Genomic DNA, 26,171 nt, shown 5'->3' with positions numbered 1-26,171 from the left:
ATCTTTGGTGTCATAATGATCCTACACTTCAAATTCTGTCCATGTCTTTCTCAAGTTTTTACTCACTTTAATAATAACTGTCAAATCATCAGACAAAATCTTTATTTATATATGTCCTATCTGGGTGATCCAATCCATGGAGAAGATGGCATGAAAAATACAACAGGATTGTTGTTTTTGAAAGATAAAAACAGAATGCTGAGGCTGGATCAGCAGCTCTTCAGGACACACTCAACTCCCCAGGCCTGAATGCATCCTTTTCCAGTCTGGAGCTCAGTTGTAGAGAGTCATATGAAGCCACTGCAACCCAGAAAGAAAACGTGTGAAATCTTACTTTATGCAAACACTGCAGTCACTTAGACATATTTATGCGTTCCTTTTACCTGTCTGGAGTTGATTGTTATTGTCCCCATTCCAATCATGTCATAGGCTTGAAATTTACCTGGGGAATATTTAAATCAGCAGACTCTAATCAATACATATACTATTCATCCACCCTTCAACAGAAATAGCTTACACATTTTGTTATATACGCATATTGCCATAAATTACAGGGATACATACATTCTTTAAATACTAGTCGAACAACCTCCCCCTGTCCCTTCCCCCATCTTAATCACTCCCTCTCTTACGGATCATGCTTTCCAGTTTCATCATCAGGTACAGGAAGCCAGGGTAGCTCACAGTCATATCTGGCTCTGTGTAGCGCAGGCCTATCAGCTGCATGATGAATTCATCCACTTGAATCCCTAGGCCAGAGTAGACAAGCACAGATCAGCATGCCTTTCGTGCAAGGGGGCTATGGATACTTGCATGTTCTAATACTGCCCTCCAGTGGTGAGTCTTGTTCTGTTTCCTACCTGCAGTCCTGAGTGCATGTCTGATTTCTTTGTACTCTAAAGAATGAGATTTGTTGTAATCGTATCTCATGAAGATGTACTGAAAAACACAAAAAGAGTGTGAAAGCTGGGACAGATCATTGAAAAGAAATATTGCATTAAGCTTTTAGGAACTGCAACTATGTTATACTGTATATTGTCAGCCTATTTTGAAGCACAAAGTAATTGGACAAACAGTGATTTCATTTAATACAAAGGAAAAATCCTTTGCAGTCAATGACTGCCTGAAGTCTGAAACTCATCACCAACGCTGAGTTACTTCGCAGGAGATGCTTTGACAGGCCTTTACTGCAGTCTCTTTCAGTTTCTTCAGGTGTTTCAGCCTTACATTTGCTCTTCAGCAAGTGGAAAGCATGCTCAATTTGGTTGAGATCAGATGACCAACTTGGCCATAAAGAATATTTTATTTCTTTGCCTTGAGAAACTCCAGGATTGCTTTTGCGGTATATGTTTAGGAACATTATCCATCTGTGCTGTGAAGCGCTGTCCAGTCAGTTTTGCCCTGTTCACCTTCAGTCACCCTGTTCCCTTGGCAGCCATATACAGTAGATGCCCATGATGTGACAGATGAAGTGACATGGCTCATGGGCTGTTCCTTTTGTTCCCCATACTTTTCTTTTCCCGTCATTCTGGTATGAATTACAGTTTTTCTCAGTCGCTTTGGTGCTTTTCTCACATCATTATTAACATTTGTACAGCAGTTAGTGCAATTCTCAAAACAATTAGTGCAAACTGCAAAACCTAGTGGATAACCTGCAAAAGCACGTCACTTGCTCAAAATGCATAGTCCATTCCTCAAGCAAGTATTCATGTCAATGAAACTGCCAGTGTCATCAAAATGAGAAGTCTTGACACCATCGTTTATTAACAAGATAGTCAAATGGCTTTGTCACGTTCTCATTATGACAGTTTATTCTCTCAGTGTTTTCCAATGCAAAAAAAAAGGTCAGAACTCGGTGACACTACCTGAACATGCTCAAGACAGCACTATACACTACTTGTACAGCCATTTGAAAACTACAGTAAAGCTACACATTGCTGTAGTTAGGAGAGTAAGTGAGTACAAGACACTAAATATGTACATTTCACATTTTTACTATATGCTCTTTGCAATTCTACAGCATTGTGACAGAATTTGATAACTAGTTCAACAATTTTGTATGTAATGACTCAAGCAATGAAACGAAGACTTAGTTTTTATTGAGAATGACTATTCAGCATCCATAAGTATAGTTAATTTTGACTGACATGACATAAGCAAATGATAATGTTATAAAACAGCAGAGAATTGTATGAACGCAACTGATACATGTCCAAAAGCATTTGCAATTTGTTCAGAGGAAGAAGAAATTGCTACTATGATGTGCACAAATGACTAAATGTTGTGGAGGTTGAACTAATCGTTATGAGAATTTTCATTCTGATCTGAGAAAAGCAACAAAGCGACTGAGAAAAACTGTAATCTTGCTAAATCTGTCCTAAAAACCTTATTCCAGAACTTTTTAAGTGTTTTCTCTAGCTAAACTTTTCAAAGTTTAATCTAGCCTCCCAGTTCTTGAGTGATACTAATGTTTTGCACCTTGTTGTAAACCCTCTGTATTTGTAATAATGTACATGTCTCTTGACTGTTGACTTTGATAATAATGGTTTCATGAATTTGTGATCATCCATCTTAGTTGTCGCCCTGATGTGTTCAGCTGATGGTTCAGGCTCTAATACCTGGTCGCAGATTCGTCTGTTTAACTTCAGTTCAAATTTAAATGTTTCTGATGCTCCACTTTGTTGTTTAATGGTTAAGGTTTACAAGACGGTGTGTCGGCGTTAAAAGTGTAAGATTGTCTGTAGTAGGCTTGTGCCACCAAATAAATAAATAGACCTACCTAAATAGCTTTATATTAATCCATGTCTAAAATTGCTACTAAATTAAACTGCTTTCATGAAAGCCTGTCATCTACTTGCTTTCACAGGTAAATTGTAGCTAAATTTGCTTAACAACTAAAAGAGTACAATAGTTATTATATTTGAAGTAGGTTAACACGGCTGATCATGGTATCTGGCTACCTAGAGGTGCTAATTGCCCTACAAGTGCTATATAAAGTGGTTAGTTGTTGTGCACATAGCATAGCACATAGCATAGCATTTTGGCAGTATGGGGACGTCTAAAAAGCCCTACCCTGACCTTACCATCACGTCGCCGGTATGTCCTTTGAACGTCCACCAATAATGTCGCAGTGACAACTAGAAGACATTCCCTCAAAGTCTCTGCAATGTCCCAGGGACGTCCTTTAGACATCCCGAATAACGTCCGCAGGACGTAATGGGAACCCTACACATTCTCGAGGAGGGGACCTGTAGGGGACGTCGACGGGACGTTATTTTGTTTGCTTGGTTGTTACAGTCCAAAATTAGGCTTACTTTAAGGCATAACATGCACATTGATAAGTGCAATATTCCATGAACACCTTGTGTCTCTTCGGAGTGTGCTGAAACAATAAAATTATCGTTCTGCGTTGTTTCATTTCATGTTTGTCTTTGTTTAATGTCTGTTCTGTTTGCGGTAGGCACGGTTTCAAAATAAAATTCCCCCAAAACAAGTAAATAAGGCAAAAAAAGTATAAAATTTAAAGGTTGTATCAGCGATAGCGGGGATACGTCACTTCTGTTGATCTTCAAACAGAACAGAGAGCTAGTTCGCTACTCCCTCCCCCTCCCTCCCGTGCAATTAAAACTCTCTTAAACGTGCATATTGTCGGTTATTGGTTGGAACACTTTATTTTGCTTTTGAGTGGGTTGCCAACCCTTGTTGGTAGCAATTGTTTCTGTGTACAGATCTCAGAGTCTAGGGTGCCTACAGAGACACGTTTTTTTCATGGCCTGCTTATGGGGCAGACAGCTAGCGGATCGTTAGGAAAGATTAGATGAATGTGATCATTTATGTTTGGGCCTTTTTTGGGCCTGAAATCGCTTAAACAACCTTTAAGAAATGCATTAATAGTAATATAACTGAAAAAAGTTCAAAATCAAATGGAATCGTGACTTTTAAATAGAAAATGAAACTGAATTAAGGATTTGGAGAATTGTGACACCCCTAATGGCTATATGCAACAGCCTACGATCTATATGAAATCGTGTAGTAAGTCGACGTGGAGATTATCTTTGCCAGTTTGTAAACAAATCCACATGTACCGTGTCCAGGGGGAAGAGATGACCACAAGCGGTTTATTTACAACAGTTGTGTGAAATACAAATACTCCGCAACAGCAGTGGGAACCCAGTAGTGGGGGAAAAGACAGCATTGGATTGTTTTAATTTGTCATGGAATAATAAGAAAACGGGCCACAGTTGGTCATGACATTGCTTGTCCAATTCGTTTTGAGCTTTAAAAAAATGGGATGACGATGTTTATAAATTCCTTTGTTTCAGATCCATTCTGGAAGTGTACAGAGGCAAAAAAATGTCCAGGCGACTGTATTTGAGTACTGGTACTTTTAAGCAAATTCAATAGTGGACATGACTTGGCATGGACTATCTGTGGTTACACAGAATGTTGGCTACGGTCTAGTTGATTACCTTTTAATATATCTTAGACCTTGATAATTGCTATTGCTATAAGGTATTCAGCATTATTCATATCTGTCAGTGGTGTCCATTCCACATTCAATAAATACAACCAAATTCTAACCAACAATATTACATACTACATATACATTTACAATACCCTCTGCATTTTCAAGGTGGAGAGTGTTGGGGGGCTTACCGTCCACTGCTTGAATTTGTTCCACAGAGCCTGAAACTCCAACCAGTCAAGCTGGGCCAACCCTTGGCTCTTTTGTCGTTCAGAGAATTAAGGAAATATTGGTATATCTCCACCAATTTGAAAACAGAACATACAATGCAATTCTTGACTGCATGCCTAGTCAAACATTTTTTAACAGTCTGATCACTGTTTAAATCCATAGCAAAGTCCTTTTAGGCAAGTCCCTCCACTCGGTAGCCATATTGTAACGTGTTTTGGGCACTTATTGGGCATCTATTTTGGAAGAAATGCGCGTGTGCAAGGCTTCGAGACACCAACCTTGCTCCAGTGGCGAAATCACAACACATGATTGGCACGATGTATTCACAACACACCACATGATTAGCACAATGTATTCACATGTCCACTTTTTTACCGCAAAAGGGACGAGATATGTGTAGACAACTGCCATATTGGCATTACAAACTAACCCCATGCATTTCTAATCTCCTCATTAGAAAGTCTCTCTCCATAGTAAAGTCCATTCTAAAGGTTAATGAGATAAATAATAGCATCGCACATGACTGATGATGATGCAAATGTTGCATATTTGATGGAAAAATTAGCAATTTGTGCATGGAAAATATTTTTATAGCTCTGGTAAGTTTTGGCGGGAATCCTTTACAAGAAGCACTGTCTCAATTTCATATGGTGTTCATATATGTGATCTGGCAAAACCCACATGGTGAATCCTCAAAAATCCTTGATTAATGTTCCGTTTCAACACTCTGGTGAAATTTCAACAACTCAAGATTCTGATACCATCCTAACAATCCTTTATGTAAAGGATAACGGACGCCGAGGAGTCCTGTCATACAGGACACACCTCAAAGGCCGTTATCCTGCTTATCACCCGATTGCCATTGTAAAGCCATGCCTTTAAAGTACGCAAAGGAAACACTAGTTCAGCTTGTTGTACAACTTTCGTTGGCCCTACAGTATAACAGCGATAGCATGGACAGTTAGCTTGTTTACAGTTGATTCCATTGTTGCAAAGCCTGTCTCCAGACTCAACCGTCGTCCTACTATGGTTGTTATAGTTACCATTCAGTATACAAGTATATATACCTTCAGTATATAAGTATATATATTCATAAGCATTGATATGGAATGGTGAATAAACTTTTTTACCAGATCTACTTCATAGGTGTCCTGTGCGCCACCCCGCCAGCCAATCAGAAAAGAGTATTTCTTCTCTCCGGGTGACAATATATCTTATTATACGGCTCTTCACAATGCAAGTAGAACGCTCCATTGATTTCAATGGGATTTCCCAAAGTTCTACCGGTCATTATTTTCGTCTAAGGACCTCTAAATAATGACCACTGTCAATAACAACGGATTTTTATTCAAAAGTTTGAAAACTATCAGTTTTAGAAATACAGTATGCTTTGACTTTGATTTGAATGTAATTTAAGTGATTTTTGTAATCACTAACTGTTCTGTTGTATATAAATGTCAGAGCTATAAAATATGAATTTGATAACTATAGAGAGAGACTGATTACTTTGCTTTTTATGTGAGAACTGAAGAGGAAGGATACATCCATTAGAACCACAAAGCTCTTGCAATGTTCAATACACAGCTTCTGTTCACTTCCTGAGAGAGCTGAAGATGCCATCCGAGCCACATGAGTGGAAATAGAGAAAAAAAGCAGCAGAGCGGTACCGTTAACCATACTTGCTACAACATAGTTAGAATAGTTAAGAGAACCATTTACAACCAAGCTAGCATTCAGGTATACCAGAGACCAGAAAGGCGCCCAAGGACAAACTGTACAGTCAATGTTTCACACAGTTCCAGTGCTCCAGTCTTACTGACCTCCTACTCTGATGGCCTCTGTCAGCAAGTTGAACAATTCAGCAGGTCGACATTGTCCGTCCTAGTAAAAAAGTTGAAAGATTCAGTATTTTGTGCAAGTCAAGTCAAAAAACTGTGTTTTTGTATTTTGAAATTACTCAAAATACTTTTTTCAAGGGAGCATGGAATCACTTTGTAAATCAGCTTTTTTTAAAATCCCAAACATTTAGCCTATTAAAACTTTAAGGCTACATATGGAATATCACACACCAGAAATTCCAAAATGGTTTAAAAGTTTTAAACAGTGTAAAGTAGGGATGGATTTCAAAGTCAAAGTCAGCTTTATTGTCAATTTCTTCACATGTTCCAGACATACAAAGAGATCGAAATTACGTTTCTCACTATCCCACGGTGAAGACAAGACATATTTTACCAATTTAAGTCCACAGACAAACATAACATTCAAGTAAACAAAAAAGTAAGTAAATAAGAGGGCACATATAATAATGAAAAAAATAAGAGCAGCAAAATTTGGTTGAAATTGTGCATAGACAGTCAATACTGTAGGGATGGATAGAGCAGGGATGGATTACTTGACAGGCCCAGGGCCCAAGTCTTCAGAGCTTGGTTATATTTGTCTCAATCTGTTCATTTCTTTGCACAAAACTTGCCAGAAGTCATAATTTAAGGGGTTATTGCCTTTGAGCACAACCAACTTTTTGAAAAGTCAGCCATCCAAACATCGTCGAAGAAGCCTGTTGATCAATCCAGCAGTGGTGCCTGATAGTGTTCCAATTTACTGTTACAAGTCTACCTAAGTCGGATAGACACTGCATTTTCCTCGGTCACATACGATATGGCAACTCACACTGCGTTTCAATCCTGATTGTGATTGATGTGTTCACATTGTAGGCCTACATTTGACTGCTGACAGTTGGCAAAACATTCTATCATGCCAGATATCTAATCAGATCAGACTGGAGCTGGAACATAGATTACATCTTCTAATCATGTCGTAAGTAGAGCCCAACTGATATGGGATTTTAAAGACCGATACCGATTTGAGGATCTCTGATAAACAATAAATCATCAAATTATATATTTATTTTTTTTAACAAAGACAATGTAAACATGTACTCTAATATTAAGCATATTGAAAAGTTCTGATCAAGGTGGGACATTGTGTTTAAATAAGCCTAAATCTGGTATCCAAATGAAAAGCCCTTATGCAATACTATTATTATGCAATACATCATGAAATAATAATAACATCAGGTCTTATCTGTAATAAACATCATTGCCACAATAACTTTCAAGGTATTTATTTTCTGCTTTATGATGATAATTTTTGGGAGACGCTGTGACGCAACTGGCTACAGCGCCCATACCACATTTGGGTCGAAGTGCCCCAGGGGGCCCAGGTTCGAGCTAACCCAGGTCATTTCCCAGCCCTGCCCCATCTCTCTCCCACTCACTTCCTGTCTCTCTCGCTTCACTATCCTGTCACAATAAAGTCAAAACCCCCAAAAATATGCTTAAAAATATGGTATTTTTTGTGTTTTTACACATCATTAACAACATTAAACAGTGCAATAATTTGTGTGATTGAAAGGAAAATTGTATAATGTAATATAACGTCCATACTGTCATATGATTTAAGGCTTGAACACATTGCGTGTGTTGCATCTGCAGAACGGCACCCAAATGAACAGGTTAAAGCAACCACCACATTGCCTCCACCATAGCCGTGTCTAACTGCTCTGGAGCCGCAACCTAGGTAGAGAATAAAAGGGACGCATATTTCCCCACTTCATGTGAGTTCTGTGCAGAAATACATTGAAAAGATCAGCTGATAATTAGCCATAAATACAAATAACAAGGCATTGGTGCCTCAACCCGGATCAGGAGTGAGGTTTACACATCAACACACAATTTGTGTGTTGATGTGTAAACAGAAATAGAGTGATCACCAACCAGACTCTGAAAAGGAGGATAAGTTATGTCTATAAAGTGAGGACAAATTGGCCAAAATGAGGACACCCCCCAATGTCTGCTTACAGGCCTATTCCAGTTATGTAACAGTAGCAGAGTAACAGTAAGAGAGATAGCAGCCTGGGCTTTTAGTTTGATTGTTAGCACGCTCGACTCCCGAATCCAAGTTGCTGCTGTTTGAGGGTTCAAGTCCGGGCGAGTGCCAGGCTGAGCTGTGCAAGTCAACACAAGGCATTGTAGCCATGACCCGGATCAGGAGTGAGGTTAACACATTAATACATAATTTGTGTTTAAAGGGGAGGTGGAGGCTACATGTGTACCATAAGTAGCAGAAGTAGCGTTACCACAAATCTTTGGGCCATTCGCTCAATTTAGCATAACCTTGCAGCGAGTGCATCGCATGCCCTATCTGTAAGCCCCCATGGGAGATCGGAACGCAATTGGAGCGGAACAGAGCGGCCGCTCCGGCCTCTAAATTAAAAAGTGCTCCACGCTCCAACAAAATTCCGTCCGCTCCGCTCACTAGCTCTGGCACCTATTAGCCTATTAGGTATTTCAAAGTATTTTTCAAATATAAAAAAATGATGGAATTTAATGCACACCAATAACAAAGTATTTTGATTAAAAAGTAATTTTCTTCAACCCTATAAAATATAAATGACAAAATAGTATTTTGCATTTCAATTGCATATCTTAAATACGTGTATCAGAAATACTGCCCATCCCTGCCATCAGCATTGACACATTCCGATGCAGAAGAGATATGAGTGAAGTTGTAGAGCAGAAGTGGTAAAGGATCCCCCGTCATTATCATTCATTTACTGGTGATCTCCATATCTATTAGCTAAGCTACAAAATGATTCAGACACTTTTAATATACTTTTGCCTGAAGCTCATTGGCCATGCCACTAATCTAATTCCAGACCACAATTAGGATTGACATTGTGGATTTGGCAGATGTAGTCTTTGTTGCGCATAGAGTTCTTTATAATACAAGCACGAGCATTTGTTATTATTTTTAAAATGTTCAAACATTTAGTAGTTGTTAGCCTGTAAGATAGAAATCATAATGTACGGATGGAATAGGAGGAATCAATAAACTATTCCACATGCCGGATTTGGGTGCTGAGTAAATACTGTGCTTTATAAAGTAAAGATATAGTATAATGAAGTAAAGTAAAGTATAGTATAATGAAGTATCAAGCAACCAACCTACCACACAGTTTTGGCCCTGCGACATGAACAGCCTTTCCCTTATATCTGACTGGCATAACACTGGTTTGTATTCCGGGGAACTGGCCTTACAATTTTTGTCTATTAATTAATCAAAAAGTACAATTATTAGGTTGAACAGTATGCGAAAGAGATCTTATTTTGAGCAAACTTAACACCATCAAAAGTAACCAAACTCTCCCTGTTTCTGCTCCCACATCCATAACTCATAATAATTTTTCGCTTTCAGCTTTCAATAAATGATTATTAATCAATGATGATAACGATAGTAATACATCTCACCAGCAATATAAGCACAACTGTCAGACTATGTGAATTTAGTCTCAGAGACTGCTCTGAAGCCAACAACAGAATTTAGGTTTTCAATTTTTCAGGATTTCTCCTTTCTTGAGTGCTCCCCAATTGAAAGGACTTATTTAGCTCACCTTGTTGCAGTGTTTTTTAAAGAGCTGGTGTGCGAGGCTGAGAGAGGGGAGCACTGACAAGTAGGTAGGACTGGGCTGGGAACAGGAGCAAAACAGCCATCCATCAGTCATACATCACTAACAGGACCCATTCATAATGTACACTAGAATTACAATTTGCAATACAATCAGGTTTGTGAAACAAAGGTAGATATTACACATTCCTTGTACGTATAATGGTCATCAGTGCTGGTAATGTAGTATAGATTAAGAGGGCTTGGTTTACCTCTGCAGGCACAGTCTCATCAGAGCTGGGCTTTTCCACAGGACTGTAAATACATCAAATAAGCACTGCTGTTTAATGTCATTCTACCTTTTAACGGTTAAACCAGCATTGACCATCAATAGAAAGACCGCAACAGTTAAACCACCAGTGGAATGACTCCAACATCTGATTTGGTCTCACACATTGTTCCACTCTTGTTTCCTTATTATTTCCTGAAAATGTGTAAATTTCCTGAATCCTCCTGATTCTATTGCTGTATCTGTAAAGACAAACATGGATTATTTCCACTGTTCACAAAGGCTGCTTTTAAGGGACTTACTTAGCCCCATTGCCCTTCTCGGTCAGGACCCGCAGAAGGAACTCTCCCTCCTGATGTTTCTGGGAGGTGGAGGGGATGATGATGTAATGGCCTGGGGCCAAGCAACCACGAATCACCACCTCTCTGCAGGGTAGGTAGCTGGGAGTGCAATCCACTGGCTCCAGTTGAGATAGCTCCAAGGAGGAGAGGTAGCGGTTCTTTGAATTAGCCTAAGAATGAGATACACAACTTAGTCGGTCATCAATTGACACCCAAATTATGTGAAAGATAGGTAAAGTCATCCACATAGCAGTGATAGGCAAATCTGTGAGAGCGAATGATCTCACCCAAGGAAGTGATGTGGTCAAGTGAAGCTAGTTGTTGATTTGAAAAGAAGAAAGGCACCTTGTAGATGTGCAGGCCGATGGAGAGATGGACTCCTTTCTGTCTCTGGTGCTTCTGCATGAGGGCAACCAGGAAGGAACAGCTGAGCTCTGGGTCCTCAGGGTCATCATCCTGCTCCAGCAGAGTCAGGTGGAACTGGGGGTTCTGCCAATACCTCTCTGGAGATATTTGCAAACACATGCACACACACAAACACACACAAGACAAGCACACACATATACACACATTACTACACACATTCACAGTAAAACATATAGATTGTGATAATTTCTCTATCCATTTCATTAGTCAGCATGAATCCATTGTGTGTATGTGTTTATTTGATCGTAACTGTATAATTGATCCCTGGAAGTGGTACAACTCCAAATTTCGTAGCTTGAATGCCCATCCACTGAATCAAAACATGGATCAAGCTTCATTGATAAAAAGGAACCTTGACCCAGCTACTACTGCACATTTTATTAGACAAATAAGGCCAAATATTATACCCATATTGATTGGTAATCTTCAGCAAAAAAATCTAAGGAACAAATCCACCCCACGTACCGTGTCCTGGGGAAAAGGTGCTAGCCATGAGTGGTATTTACAACACTTGTATTGTGTACCCATCAGTCAGAAGATACAGGAGTATCACTAGCACAACATTCTAATTCAGGGGTCAAGTTATTGTTATTTCAAAACTATTGATATTGTAGCTTATTTGACTGGTTCATACACCCACTGGTACGTTTCCTACACTTCAAATTTTGTGCAGTTTTGATAGTCACAGAAAACTGGGGGTCCAGTGCGGCAGGTGAGCAACAGATTAAAACGAAAAACAATGGTTCTGTGTCATTCTTGTGGGGCTACACTCCTATGTGTGGAGAGCATCCACTCTCCATCTTTATCTAATTTTTGACATAGGTGGCATTTAGAGGCTTTTGCATCTGAACCCTTCATATCTTGTTTGCCCAATAATAACTATTTTAACTTGCATAAATCCTTCTTTATCGTAACATATTGATGTACTACTGTAGGTGCAACACCCAACCGTGTAGACACTAATTACCGGTACCATTAACAATAGCGGCAGGTTCAAACACACCTGGCTCCACCGGCAACAAACAAGCCAAACGTGCAAAGAGCCTATTTCACAATAAAGACAAATCGTCTTTCACTAGATACAACTGATAGATAGATAGATAGATAGATAGATAGATAGATAGATAGATAGATACTTTATTGATCCTCAAGGGGAAATTCAAAACTGTAAATGTGTGTCCACATGGTGCAGCAGGCTAATCAGTTAATACCTCCTTTGTAAGGACCACCAGCAGATTTATAATCCACCCATTTTCCATGATACATTGTGCCATGCCAGGGCCGCTGGGCAGAGCTCAATGTGTCATCACTCAAGTGACAAATCTCCATCATATCAAAGTTTTGACGGAAGTCTGACAAGGACATCCTGAGAGAGGGAGGGAGAGAGAGAGAGAAAGAGAGCAAAATATGTTTAAATCCCCTTTATTGAAACATCATATGGACAAAGGACCCCCAAAAAGGCTACTATGTGCCATACTACACCCATATAATGGCACATAAACACATATCACAAGTAAACAAAAGATTACTAGGGTCATTTCGAGTCAAAACAGATAGGGTTGCTGCTTCACCATTTCAGATTTTGTTTAAAACCAAGGCCTGTAAAATATTTCTCTTCAAATGTCTTCATATTTTTTCAAACCTTAATATTCTCTTAGTTTCAAAGCTTGAAAGATACATTACCTGGGAAGCTATATTTGGCCATTAATACGTTGGCATTTAGTGTAGAAAGTGCCGATGCTGTATCATGATTGGTTACACTTTACTTGGAGGTATCTACATAAGAGTGACATGACACTGTTCATGAACATGTCATAAACATTATAAACAAGTCATAAACGTTTGATATAACGGTTCTGTCAAGTGTCATTCGTTTTTTTGTCATGACAAGAACCGTTAGGGTTAGTGTTAGGGTTATGACAGTGTCATGTCACTCTTATGTATACCTTCAAGTAAAGTGTTACCAAATGAAAAAAAGAAGAGGTGGAACAATGTAATTAACTAAGTGTATTTATCTATGAATTAACATGGTACAACATTGGTAGTTCATGTTCATATGTAGTGACATTGCCACAAATATTGGCACAAGTATTCAACAAAAGCGTCTGCCAAATCCCATAACCATAAGTATTGTATTAGCATACAAAGTACAGTACAAACCTTTGTACAAACCAGTACAAACCAAATGTTCCAGTCATACTGAGACAATGTCTGTCTTCCATGATGCTACAGAGTTTGGACAAGCTGGGAATAATACTATGTACAGTTTTTTTTTTATGATTGCTTAAGCACAATTTTGAAAGCAGAGGCCATTTTCTCAAAACACTACACACAATTAACACAACACTACACACAATTATTAGAATCCCTTTGCTCTTTTGCAAAATGAAACTCTTCAGTCACTTGAAGTGCACTTAATACAAAACACATTTCAAAACACATTCATGAAGTGCACCTAATACAAAACACATTTCAAAACAGGTTTTGCCTAGGATATAGTATATGCTTGAACCCCCCCCCCCCCCTTAAATATTGTTCAAGTAGGATTAGAGGATAATTTAGAGTACAAGAATGACCAAACACGACATATAAGACCAGACCTGTACATTGAGGACTTTTTTTCTCTCCACATTGTGAAATACACAATTTTTCTTTGTGGACAGTTGTGCTAAAGTTCGTCTGCTAACATAACTTAAACTGTCTGGCAGACACCTCGCAAATAACCTCAGACTTATTTGCTGGTTTACTGTGTCTATTTCTCGATATTTTGTAGGCTACAAAATTTAAGCAAGAGAGGGCCAAACAAATAAGATTAATATTTTGGCACGCCAGTCTATGGGGTTTGCCATTCTGAATAAGCTACCGTTTCGGTCATACAGTCTTGTTTCGGAGGTGAGCGACGTAGACACCGGCGACACCGAGCGCTATGGCGGTGAAATGCACCGCGATGCAAAGCAACCCAATGCAGAACCATAAAAGGGTCACTACGCCGTAGGAGTGCCAGCGTAACTACGCCGTGGAGTTGACGCAGAAGCATGTTGAGCCCCTAACCCCTAAGACTACAGGGGAAGCTCAGCCTCCTCGGAAAATCACATCTAATAATACTGTATTACATTAGCCTACTATACCAACTAGAACATGCTAAAAACGTGTTCAACTTACTGTGACTATAGTTTGTACAGAAATAAGGTTTTGCCGGTCATTTATTGTGATTTCGCACCCGTAATACATTGCTGTAACGACACCATCCATCAAAAAACCATGCAAAAAAACCATAGACGCTTGGCTTCACTGGACTTTCAATGGCACTGCAGAGTGGGCTGATCTCAGTGCAGAAAAGCTAGATTTTTATTGGACAAAGAGCCACAAAATCGTCATTTCCAGGGAAGCCCGGCATCTCTGGGAGTGAATAGACCTCTCCGGAATAAGTCCCGCCTCCGAAACATCCGTATCCACCCAACTTCCGGTCGTCAAATGTCTATGGGAAATAACATGGCGTTTCGAAATATCATACCTGTCAAACTCTGTAGGTGGCAAAGTAGAAAAAGCTGGTGGGCCGATTGGCCTACATACTTCTGCCATCTAGTTTCCACTGGATTTTTTGATTGTCGGTGCCGTTAAAGTAGTAAACGATTATTAATGCTAACCGGGAGCTAGTTCCGATGTACGCGGGCGGAGGAGGGCGTTAGATCTCGCTCACAACCAGTCACAACCTAACGTGATGGTCATTTTCACGTGTGATTTCAGTGGTCTATAAACGTAAATCGTTTGCAAGGTTCAGCCTCTTTTTAACATGACTTAACTTTGGTTTGACTGTGCTGAGAGTTTGTTGGCTGTTATTGAGATATTTGAAAAAGAAAGAAATCGCCGACAAAGACACTAAAGACATGACGAGGCAAGATTTTTTTTTTCACGAAAAACAGATAATGATAAGCAGACTAGGAATCAGAAGCAGTCATATTGCATGACCTTGATCAGAACAGTAACATTTTCAGAATGTATTAACAACCTATCAAACATGACTATTTCATGCAGGGTTAGTGCCACCTCCGTAGACACGAACTCCATTTCGGTGAAGACAAACTATGAAACATTGCCGTTGCTATGCAACCTTGACTCGGGGAGTCACGGCGTCTGAAGCGTGCGTTAGCTTAGTGCTTCTTACTGATATATTTCTACTTTAACGGCACCGACAATCAAAAAATCCAGTGGAAACTAGATGGCAGAAGTGTGTAAGCCAATCGGCCCACCATTTTTTTCTACTTCGCCACCTACAGATGTTTGACAGGTATGATATTTCGAAACGCCATGTTATTTCCCATAGACATTCGACGCCCGGAAGTTGGGTGGACACGGCTGTTTCGGAGGCGGGACTTATTCCGGAGAGGTCTATGGGACAGTAGAAAGGCCCGGACGCTGAGCTTCTGTACGTCACAGAGGTTGGACTCTTTTTGATTGACCGCATATGTTGCGATCTGAGAGGAAGTGTTTCAAGTAAGTTCAGGGAATGCGTTAACTTTTGTGTTGGAAGGTGAAGTCGAGAGGCAAGGCAAGTTGCAACTCAAATTCTCATAATTTGTCTTTGTATAGCATACTGTAAATAAAACCGTAATGTGGAGTTACAGAGTTTGTGACTTGCTTTTGTTTCAGTTGTGTATTTAGGCAAAGTTAGATAGCTCGCTATATAACGGTGTAGCCTGGCTAAAAGCCCACCAGAGCAGATTAAAAATGAAACAGCAAGGCAGATGAATGTACAGAATAGTCACAGAGAAAAAACTCTAGTAGGCTAGCCTATTTAAACTCCCCCAAGCTGCCATGTCTCAGAACTATATACTGTTTGGTCTATTCTGGGTTTTGGAATATTTTTTGCCCTCAAAGAACAATATAGCACATTAATAATATTAATTTAATAATTGACCATTTTTTATCAGAGCTTCCCCTATACCAAAGAGCAACAACCGCCACGATTAAGCACGGAAGTGTATTCACACACGATAGTTGTGTTTAAATAACATCATTTTGGAAGGTAGTGCCTAGAAATTGCAAAGAGGAGACATTATCTGAATTTTCTGGGCCTAAAATAGAGAAATGTGTTTAGTGCTTTATAAATCAATTTGTGTAGTGTTTTGCAAAAAGTGTGAGGCTGATATTGTTGCAAATCTGGGCTGATGTTTTTTCTACTTGAGTGTAAGGTTTCACTGACTGTAGGATATTTTTTAATTTTAGTGTTAGTTTAGTTAGCAATTTTAAAAAAACTCTAAGATACTGTATAAATGCTCAAACTCGCCCATGGCTTCCCGGTTAAGGACAAAAAAACATTGGAATCTACCTTTTCGTTTTGTGACCTAAACATTATGTAGACAAGGCAAAAACCCTTCATATGGGAACCCTGAATATGCTTTATGCTTTACTATAAGAAAGCCAAAATAAAGTTCACAATAAAAGTTCAAAATAAAACCGCTTGCTTTTTACTTTTACTTCAAATACTTAAGTACATTAAATATCAGAAAATTACTTTTGATACCTAAGTACAGTATATATCAGATACTTTTACTTAAGTAATATTCTAAAAGGTAACTTTCACTTCTACCAAAGTCTTTTTTTAGTACGATACTTGTACTTTTACTCAAGTATTGCTTTCTAGTACTTTATACAACACTGCTTTTAGCTATGCACACCAAATTTGGTAGGTGTGTAACTCCAAGACGAACAAGTTTCATGTACATTGCATTAACCGCACCCAACAGGAAGTGAGATATTTGGAATTTTGTGTTGTGACACCTGATCAATTTCAACATACTTCTCCTAGACGATTCATCCGATTTATGTCAAATATGGTAGGCTATACGTACATCATGACAAGATGTTGCTAATTGTAAGTTGAAAAGCTTTTTTAATATGTTGTAATATGTGGAAATAGTGAATTGAAATGAATTTGCATACCTCGCCGGATAAACAAGAAATGTATGATACATTTACCATGCATTGCTTGACATGGCTCAAACCTCACAGGTTAGTAATTGGTATGGTAATGATGATATTCACATTCCCTCAAAGCATATTTGGCGTAGCGCCATACACAGCTACGGGGGTGTATAATGAATGCTTAGAATGTAAAATATGTAGAATATTTGGGGACAATGTGCACTATGGCTCCAGGCATCCTAAAGTGCTTGGAGGAGAATGCTAAGCCCCTGTAGTTCTGCACTTGTCACTTGCAGTGTCATTTTCCCACGTACTGAAGCTTTCATTGTGGCCAGGTTCAGTATCCCGTGTTTTCTGGCAGGTTTGTAACTTGGTCTTTTGTCAACTTTGGCTTTTGCAGTAGGCTAAGTGATGACATGGACTGACTCAAACATTTCTCCATGTTTATCAGCTTGCTATCTGACAAATAAACCAAGATAAGCAGCAGTTGGATAAACTGGTTCTTCATGAACTGAGTGACCACATGGGCTTGAGCCTGGCATTGCCGCTTGCGGCTATATTCACCTCTGATTCTTGATTCAACTAAGGCCTTTTACTTACTTACTCAGTCCTCTTTTGCTTCGATCGGAGCATATCAGATTAGATTGTCATTGAGCAGAGTACAAGTACAAAGACAACGAAATGCAGTTGGCATCTAACAAAGAAGTTCCTAAGAAATACGACAGTTCTTAAGAAAATATTGGAGAATAGCATTTAAGAACATTCTTAAGGACTTCTTATTTTTTTCCTTAGGAATCTACTTAAGATTTATCTTAAGATTTTTTTCGTGAATACGGCCCCAGAAGTGCAAATCAAGCAGAAAAGTGCAATGTGATATAAAAGTATAGACAGTTGGTGCATAGACAGGACAATTAAAGTACAGTGTAGACAGTAGTATACAGTTGGTTTACATAAGGTGGTTTAGAGTAATATAAATATAAATATAAATATGTGTAAATAACAATGTATGAACAACATGTAAGAAAGTTTAATCTATAAAGCTGCTGACCACTTTCTACTCAGCCATCATTCAGTCTGTCATCTGCACCTCCATCACTGTCTGGTTTGGGTCAGCCACCAAACGGGACAGGGCCAGACTGCAACGGACCATTACGGCTGCAAAGAGGATAATTGGAGCTGACCTTCCCTCCATCCAGGACCTGTATCAGTCCAGGGTCAGGAAAAAGGGCAGCAAAAAATCTCTACAGATCCCTCTCATCCTGGTCACAAACTGTTCAGCCTCCTTCCTTCTGGCAACCTTGACAGGAACATTGCATTACCCTACCACCCATAGTGTCTATTTATTTATTTATTTATTTGCAAATGTACATACTGTATTTATTCTTATACATAGCCATGTTCTACTGCCCTTTATTCTATTCTTACTGTTCTGTTTTTATTCTTTTACTCTTTTTATGTTTTTTATTTTTATTTTTATATGTTAAGTGTGTTGTACTTTGAGAGCAAAGATTAACCGGAGTCAAATTCCTTGTTTGTTTACACAGACCTGGCCAATAAAGCTGATTCTGATTCTGATGTATAGATATGTGCAATGTAGTAGCAGTAACATTATAATAGTAGTAAGAATAATAAACCATAGATATATGCAGTGTATTAACAGAATATATGATAAGAAAAACAGAATAAATATGGATATTCAGTATGAACCATATAAACAGATATGTACAGTATGTATAGCCATGTGCAGTACGGTAACAGTACCTTTGTAGTGCAGAAACAGTAACATTATAAGAGTAGTAGGAATAAGTGTATGTGGAGGATGAATAGTATGAAGAACAATAAAATATGGCTATGTAGAAATGTACAGTGATTTCCTGTGTATTCGGGCGTGCAGAGCTAGAGTTCAGTAGGGCTGCTGATTCGGGTGCAGAGAGACCTGTAACGCCTTCCGGACGGGAGTGGGGTGAACAGTCTGTGGTTGGGATGAGAACAGTCTTTAATAATGCTGCGTGCCTTACGCAAGCATTGCTTGCTCGATGGTGCAGCGGTAGAAGTTCACCAGGATCTGAAGAGACAGGTAGACCTTTTTTAGTCTCCTCAGAAAGAAGAAATGCTGGTGAGCCTTCTTGATCAGCGTAGAGGTGTTGAGGGTCCAACAGAGGTCCTCAGAGATGTGGACACCCAGAAACTTGAAGCTGGTGACATGCTTCACCTCAGTCCCGTTGATGAAGTCCACAATGAGCTCTTTGGTCTTCTTGGTGTTGAGATCCAGGTTGTTGTCAATGCACCACAATGTTAGGTGCTGGTCCTCCTCCCTGTAGGCCGTGTCATCGTTGTTGCTGATGAGACCAATCATTGTAGTGTTGTCTGCAAACTTGACAATGGTGTTAGAGCCATGTACAGGTGTGCAGTCGTAGGTGAAGAGAGAGTAAAGGAGAGGGCTCAGCACACATCCCTGTGGTACGCCGGTGTTCAGGGTGATGGTTCACTAAGTTTGGTGATCAGTTTAGAGGGGAAGATGGTGTTGAATGCTAAACTATGTTCACTGCAAGTATCCATCACTCTCTGTCTTGGACTGCCTGCTTCACCTCTCCTCAGGATAGACCTATGGTTTTGAGGTCTGACTGGGGCTCTTCTCCAGGTCAGGTCTGGTCATCCTCTTTTCATCTTTCCCTGGGGGTTCCAAGCTATAGGCCTGATTTGCAATGTGTGTCTGTTCATTGCGTAGGTCATGACCAATCCACTTTCATTTTTTATTTTTGAATGGTGTTGATGATGGGCTGCTGACTAGTCCTCTGTCAGAGCTCCGGGTTTGAGATTTGCTTTGGCCACCTGCAACTTCCATACAGATTTCAGGTCAACATGCTTTCAGCGTGGCATGCTTTGGTGATTCAGGCTCACATCTAATCTGTCCTTCCTGTTTTGTTGATGACACTGCCCATGTATGTGAAATGGTCAACCTCTTCAGTGGCCTATGCATTGATGTTGACTGTAATTTCTTGGGTGGAATTCACCCACAGACTCTTGGCCTTTGTGGTGTTGATGTCCCGTCCTGCAGTCCTTGTAACAATGTGGTCTGTCTGTCTGCCTACCTGGATGTGTTGATATGCGACAAGATCACAATGCCATCAGTAAAGTCTGGATCCTCTAATTTCTGGGTCGTTGTCCACTGTATAACCCTTGGCTGCTGTCCTCATCACTCACTCGATCACTAGTAGGAAGGTAATCAGGAATAGGAGGCAGCTGTGCCTAACTCCAATGTTGATACTGAAGAGTTTCGACAGATTCGGCATTGTGGATGACTCTGCAACTGGTGTGTTCATAGAGGTTCTTCATCACCTTATACATACTGACTCAATTCGCAATGTGCCCCTCCTCTTCCAATCTATTTCCTCTTCCAGGTGGACCTCACTTGCCCATCAAAAATGTAAGCATGTGGAAAGCCCTTTCTTGTGCCAGAGCACTTGATTCCAAAGATGAGCATTGTCTTTGAAAAGGAAAATGAATACTACAAAATAATAATGCTATGTGAATAGGCTAAACATTCACAAATTACCAAGAAATAGCAACAGAAGAAACAACCGTTTTGATGTGATGTCTAAATGCCTATGCCCTGTGTTACCCAGATATCAACTAAATTTTGCATGTGAACCAGGTAGAACCGGGCCAGCTCTCTTGTAATACTACTTTGTATCATGGGTGTGGCGCTGTATTACATGTTGTATTACATGTCACAAATGCAATGGTGCAACACAACTTCACACATAGCACCTTTAAAGTTTGATATGGCAGGGTACATCGGGAAAGAAAACAGCTTTTAAAACGGTGCCCCCTAAAATGCACAAAGCAGTACAGCAACAAAGTTACAATATGTGCTACTGTCATGGTTAAAAAGCTGCAACAACGAATGTTGTTCCTGAATAAAACTGATGACTGACTTTGAAAGTATACAACCTTTGAAGATAAACTACTAATTATAAAACAGTGTATAACATCCAAATTTAGAACATACTAACCAGAATTCTCCATCCTCCTTCTTTACCCTCTCAATGCGTTGCTGTTCCTGTGCTAGAACGTTATTCCACTCCTGCCTGTCTCACAAATCATAGACACACAGAGATCACACATGACCATCATAGACAAGCCTTAGGAAAGGGACTAGGTCAAGCTCAGATTTAGCCATACCCTTTGATGTCGCTCCAGGGCCCCTCCCACTCTGCCCTCCCCCATGGGTTGTGTAGACGCACCAGCTCCACAGGGCCTGACTTTGTTTCAATCTGATGGAAAAGAATGAAGGAGAATGGCAGAGGATTGAATTAATTGATGTGAGAGAAAATGTCACAGGGATGTCACATGCCGATTTATAGTCTACAATGATTCTACCTTTTCCATGCTGGTGACAGAGTAAGCATGTCGGAACATGATTCCCAACAAGTTCTTCTTCTCCATTGGACCCTGTAATGTGCAGTCATTAGCCAGGTGGTTATTGTGTTTAAATTGGTAACACCATCAGGTAAAATTATCACTACTTCCATCAGGTAAAATTTAACTTTGCTATTTGGATTGTTAACACACCTGGGAGTTTGCACAGTTGATCAGAGCTCCTTTTGCCAAAAGGGGCTTCAAGAAACCTCCCAGATTGAATGGCAGATTTGCCACTTTGAAAACCTCAGTTATCCCCCCTGTCATGTCTACCATGGCCTCATGGGGGAAACCCATGTTGAGGGCCTGGTAGCCCCCCTTTAATCTGCAAGGGGTAGAGGGAAAAGTATCAAAGCATTTTAATAAAATGTCTAAATCCCTAAAAATAACCCTTCATAGTCACTTAATAACAGAAGTGTTATGTCATAAACATTTATGACTTGTTTATGACACATTCATGACAGTGTCATTTCACTCTTATGTCGACACTGTCAAGTAAAGTGTAACCAAAGTAGCTTTATAATCTATTGTGCACGACAAACTGTAATGGCTTATACATCATACCGCTTTATGAGTTCTATTATCACCATGTATAAATTGTTAAAGGCTCTGTGAATGCTTTCTAACCCTTTATAAATGTGTTTATAATTCTTTATGGCTACTAAGTTTAGCTGATGAGTTGCTTAAAAAGACAGCTTCATATACCCACAGGAGCTAATGGAAGCTATATGTAGCGGTAAACTGTCAGCTAGTAAGACAGAAAACCAAAAGTATCAGCTAGACTACAGCATCAACACATAGAGATAATCATGCAGTCACACAAACAAACTTGACAAAGGAGATGACAAGACAAAACAAAATGTCCTGACTTGGCATAAGCCTTTTCCAGCAGGGGGCTCCAGAATTCGTTCCTCTGAGATGAGCGCAGGTAGATCAGCTTTCCATCCTTAGTAGGAAGCAGATCGTCAATCTTCACATCCTTCCACTCACCATACTGCCAGAACTATTGAGAAGAAGGGGGAAAAGAGAGCAGATTGCAAGCATGTGTTATGTAAGTTAGAGTCATATAAACCATCTCTGGTGTATAAACACTAAACTAAACAATACTTTTGAGAGCATGTAGACTAAATTATGACTTAATTTACATTTCCCAGGCCACTGGACAAGCTGCCAATGCAAACAACAAGCTGAGCTCATCTAGCACATTGATCAATAAACCACTCCTGTTTGTATTTGACATGTTTTACTTCATGTCTTTTAAAGTTAGGTGTAGCTTTGTGAATTCATGAAAGTCAGTGGAATTCTGAATATGTTCAAGTATTCCAGAACATAATCAGGTCTTTTCTAAAAGTGTATGTAAGCTTATCCCACACTTACAATCCTTCCTACAAGACTGAAAGCCACGATGACTATCCATCTCATTTCACTCTATCACAGCTATAGCAATGGTATCTAGTAGGCTAATGGTTTCACTTATTTATTGAGATGTGAGAGCGTCTATCTAGTGCTACACTTAGAACTTTAACCACCACAGAGATTAGATTGGCGCCAGTGTGTCAGTATAAAAGCATTTTTTTACCCGAAAGTGGAAGCTGCCGTTGTAACCCTCCTGAAAGCTTTGAGCCATTGGCATAACCTGCTTTAGAAGGGAGTGGTGCAGGGAAAGAGAGGCAACTGCTGCCAGTAACCAGCAATCATCTGTATGTAATATGAAGGAATGGGGAACAACGTTACAAGATTATACAAACTAGGAAAACTTTACAACACAGAGAACATTAACTAACTTTTTACTTTTCACAGGCAAGGACAATTTGGCAGTGTCAAAGGGAGCAAAAAGTTGCAGCACAGGTGCCCAGTACTGTAGTGCACTACCATCATCCCTTTTGTCTTTGTAGCGATGAAAACACCATAATTCAGATAGACAAATAACAACAAAAGACAAGCTAAAAACTCACTTACTTAGATTCCCCTGGCAAACATCCATACGTGTAGCCCCATCCACAATGAATTGTGGAAATGGACAGATCTCCTGTTAGGCAAACACATGTATCCTCTAAAATGATCACATTTGCATTTTTCAAGTAGCCTATTCTATATTTTAATTATTCAATAAAATAAAATAATTCAATTTCACACAAGAAGCAGCAGCACAGTGGGGCAGAAATGTAGACTTAGCCCTACATGGGTTCACATGAGCATTATAGCCTAGGCTAATGCAAGGCCCAGGGCCAGCTCTCCCTATACGCACACTAGGCAAGTTGCGTAGGGCCCCGCAAGTTAATGAAGAACCATACACAGCCACAACAGCCTGGCACCTCCTCCTCATGCTGGTCACCAGCCTGTTCTCACACTGCTGTGGGATGGCCATGAGTGCAGAATCTGAAAACATCACTGAACATAACGTTCCTCCACATGTTCAGGTTCCAGTGCACGTGTTGCCAACACCAGTGCAAACGGGCCTGACGGTGAAGGGCAGTCATGGCAAGACTCCTGGCTGCCCTATGAGACCGGAGATTGGCTGTGTGCAGTCTGTTCCGGATTGTCTGGGCAGAGAGCTGTCAGCCATATTGTCCTGCAAACCTTGACTGAAATTTAAATTTTTCATGGGCACAACCCACATACTCAGCGCTACTGCTTATCCCACAAGTGCATTCTCCTTACAAATGGGGCACTATTTGAAAGGGTACTAAACAGGCTTTCCAACAGTATAGGCCTATGATTTATTGCTACTAGCACAGATATGTATAGCAACTTCAAGCATCAAAAGCAAGCAGCCAAGACCCTAAAACTGGGCATTTATAGCTGTAAAGGTGATTCACACAATTATTTTTCTTTCCCCTAGCCTTGTTGTTGGGGCAGCCATGGCCCACTGGTTAGCACTCTGGACTTGCAAAAGGAGGGTTGCCGGTTCGAGCCCTGACCAGTGGGCCATGACTGAAGTGCACTTGAGCAAGGCACTTAACCCCTCACTGCTCCCCGAGCACCGCTGTTGTAGCAGGCAGCTCACTGCGCCGGGATTAATGTGTGCTTCACCTCACTGTGTATTCACATGTGTGCTGTGTGTGTGTTTCACTAATTCACGGATTGGGTTAAATGCAGAGACCAAATTTCCCTCACAGGATCAAAAGAGTATATATACTTAAGTACTTATACTTTTATTTGGTAACATTAGGGGTGGGATGATTGTATTCGGAGCACTGGGGCAGGTGCAACTGTAAAAAAAAATTGTTAGGCTACATTTTTGGCCCTCAGAGTTCAGGTAGGAGGGCCCATAGCAGGATGCTGCTTACATTAGGGCCCCATGGAGGTCTTTATCCTATCAGTTTAAAAGATTGGCACTTGATCCTTTGATTTCAACCACTCAATTTGCCATTAAAAGTACGTTTGAGTTGCACGCATCTCTCAATGTGCTTCCCAATATTTAATAATTTAATTCGGCGCATCCATCCATTCACCATGTAGACATAGGCAACGCCGTAGCCTATCTAGGCGTAGGCTACACTCTGGCAACTTTGGCCTTACCTTTGGACGCTTCCATTCTATGACGTGCTGCAGCTGGACATCACCCGCAGGGAACAAGCGGTCCACGAACAGCCCGTCGGTCAATGTAAAACTGCTGATCTTATTACTGAGATAGGTAGAAGGACTCCACAATGTTGGACTGCCAAGTGGTTCCGGCCCTCCGTCTGGTGATTGCGGTGTTGAAGTTTCCTTAGTGTCGGACATCTCACCACTAGAGAGCGAGTGTTCCAATACAACTTACCGAGCTCTCTAATGTAACCTTGGTTGGGGGGGATTTTCAGCGGCTTTGACTGCACATCAATGGAACTAAACACGACGACCAGGTCGACTTATTCGTGGGAAATGCTAGAGAAGACGTCCTACTTTCTACCTTTATAACCACACCCATCAAAGTGCACAGCCTTCAAACACACCAAGCCATGCCCATGTCACCTCACAGGGTTTACATGGAACTTGCACTCTCCACAAAAGTGGGCTAGGATTGGCCTACAATCTGTTTTCCGTAAACGCAATTTAATCAGCTGAAGCATTGCCTAAAGAGAATGTTGAGACTAGATACACACAGACAATTCAGCACAGATAGTAAAACGGTATCGATGATGATCTGAAGCAGCGAGATATTTTACGGTTTTTATATGGCCTAGGCGCTGTGTTCGGTCGTACTGTGCGTACGATCAGGATAACACAGGCTACATCAACTGCATACCAGTTGGCTATTTACAATGTTCTGTAAACACTTAATTTTAGCAAACAATGTATCAAAATCAATTTAATGCAGAACTATACACGCACACCTTTTGACTGCGCAGGAGAGAATAACAGCGTACGCACGCAGCAACAGTTGTAGGCAACCACTTGTTCCTTTCTTTTACCGTCTGATTGCTGGTTATGAGCACACGATAGCTAATTCACTAACTCAAGACCAAGGACTCAAGGACATTGTAGATACACGTTTTTGTAAACAATGAAAACAGAAAGGATGGAGGCAGCAAAGCTAGAGTTATTTAAGATGGGCAAGAACAAGGTAGGCAGGTGTGCTTACAAACGAGTTGAATGAATGCATACTGATAAAGCTCACGAGCTGTTTAAAGCCATACACAATGGCAAA

The 26,171-nt window shown here is 40.2% G+C and overlaps 1 protein-coding gene across 3 annotated transcripts; it reads right to left on the bottom strand.

Moving 5' to 3' along the window:
• Positions 1–85: 85 nt before the first annotated feature.
• On the bottom strand, positions 86–25,469 carry zgc:85932 (uncharacterized protein LOC405875 homolog). Of its 3 annotated transcripts, XM_042063230.1 has the most exons (20): positions 25,064–25,466; positions 23,501–23,570; positions 23,121–23,239; positions 22,411–22,544; positions 21,695–21,866; positions 21,503–21,574; positions 21,305–21,396; positions 21,136–21,210; positions 12,406–12,560; positions 11,114–11,271; positions 10,730–10,938; positions 10,411–10,453; positions 10,146–10,220; positions 6,517–6,577; positions 6,239–6,303; positions 4,657–4,725; positions 861–939; positions 633–749; positions 384–442; positions 86–300 (listed from the first exon to the last, which is right to left on the bottom strand). In XM_042063230.1, the coding sequence occupies exons 1-20, from the start codon at positions 25,265–25,267 to the stop codon at positions 274–276; spliced, it is 2,055 nt and encodes a 684-aa protein (XP_041919164.1). In that variant the 5' UTR covers positions 25,268–25,466; the 3' UTR covers positions 86–273. The 3 variants fall into 3 exon arrangements, 2 of the variants coding, with proteins under 2 accessions (XP_041919164.1, XP_041919165.1); XR_006022830.1 differs by lacking the exons at positions 86–300; positions 384–442; positions 633–749 and adding an exon at positions 3,084–3,248 and having other exon boundaries at positions 868–939; positions 25,064–25,469; XM_042063231.1 differs by lacking the exons at positions 86–300; positions 384–442; positions 633–749; positions 861–939 and adding an exon at positions 3,653–4,329 and having other exon boundaries at positions 25,064–25,469.
• Between the last annotated feature and the right edge of the window lie 702 nt (positions 25,470–26,171).

This window comes from Alosa sapidissima, chromosome 15, assembly GCF_018492685.1.
Source record: "Alosa sapidissima isolate fAloSap1 chromosome 15, fAloSap1.pri, whole genome shotgun sequence".
Lineage (NCBI taxonomy): Eukaryota > Metazoa > Chordata > Actinopteri > Clupeiformes > Clupeidae > Alosa > Alosa sapidissima.
This window is presented reverse-complemented; position numbering and strand designations above follow the sequence as displayed.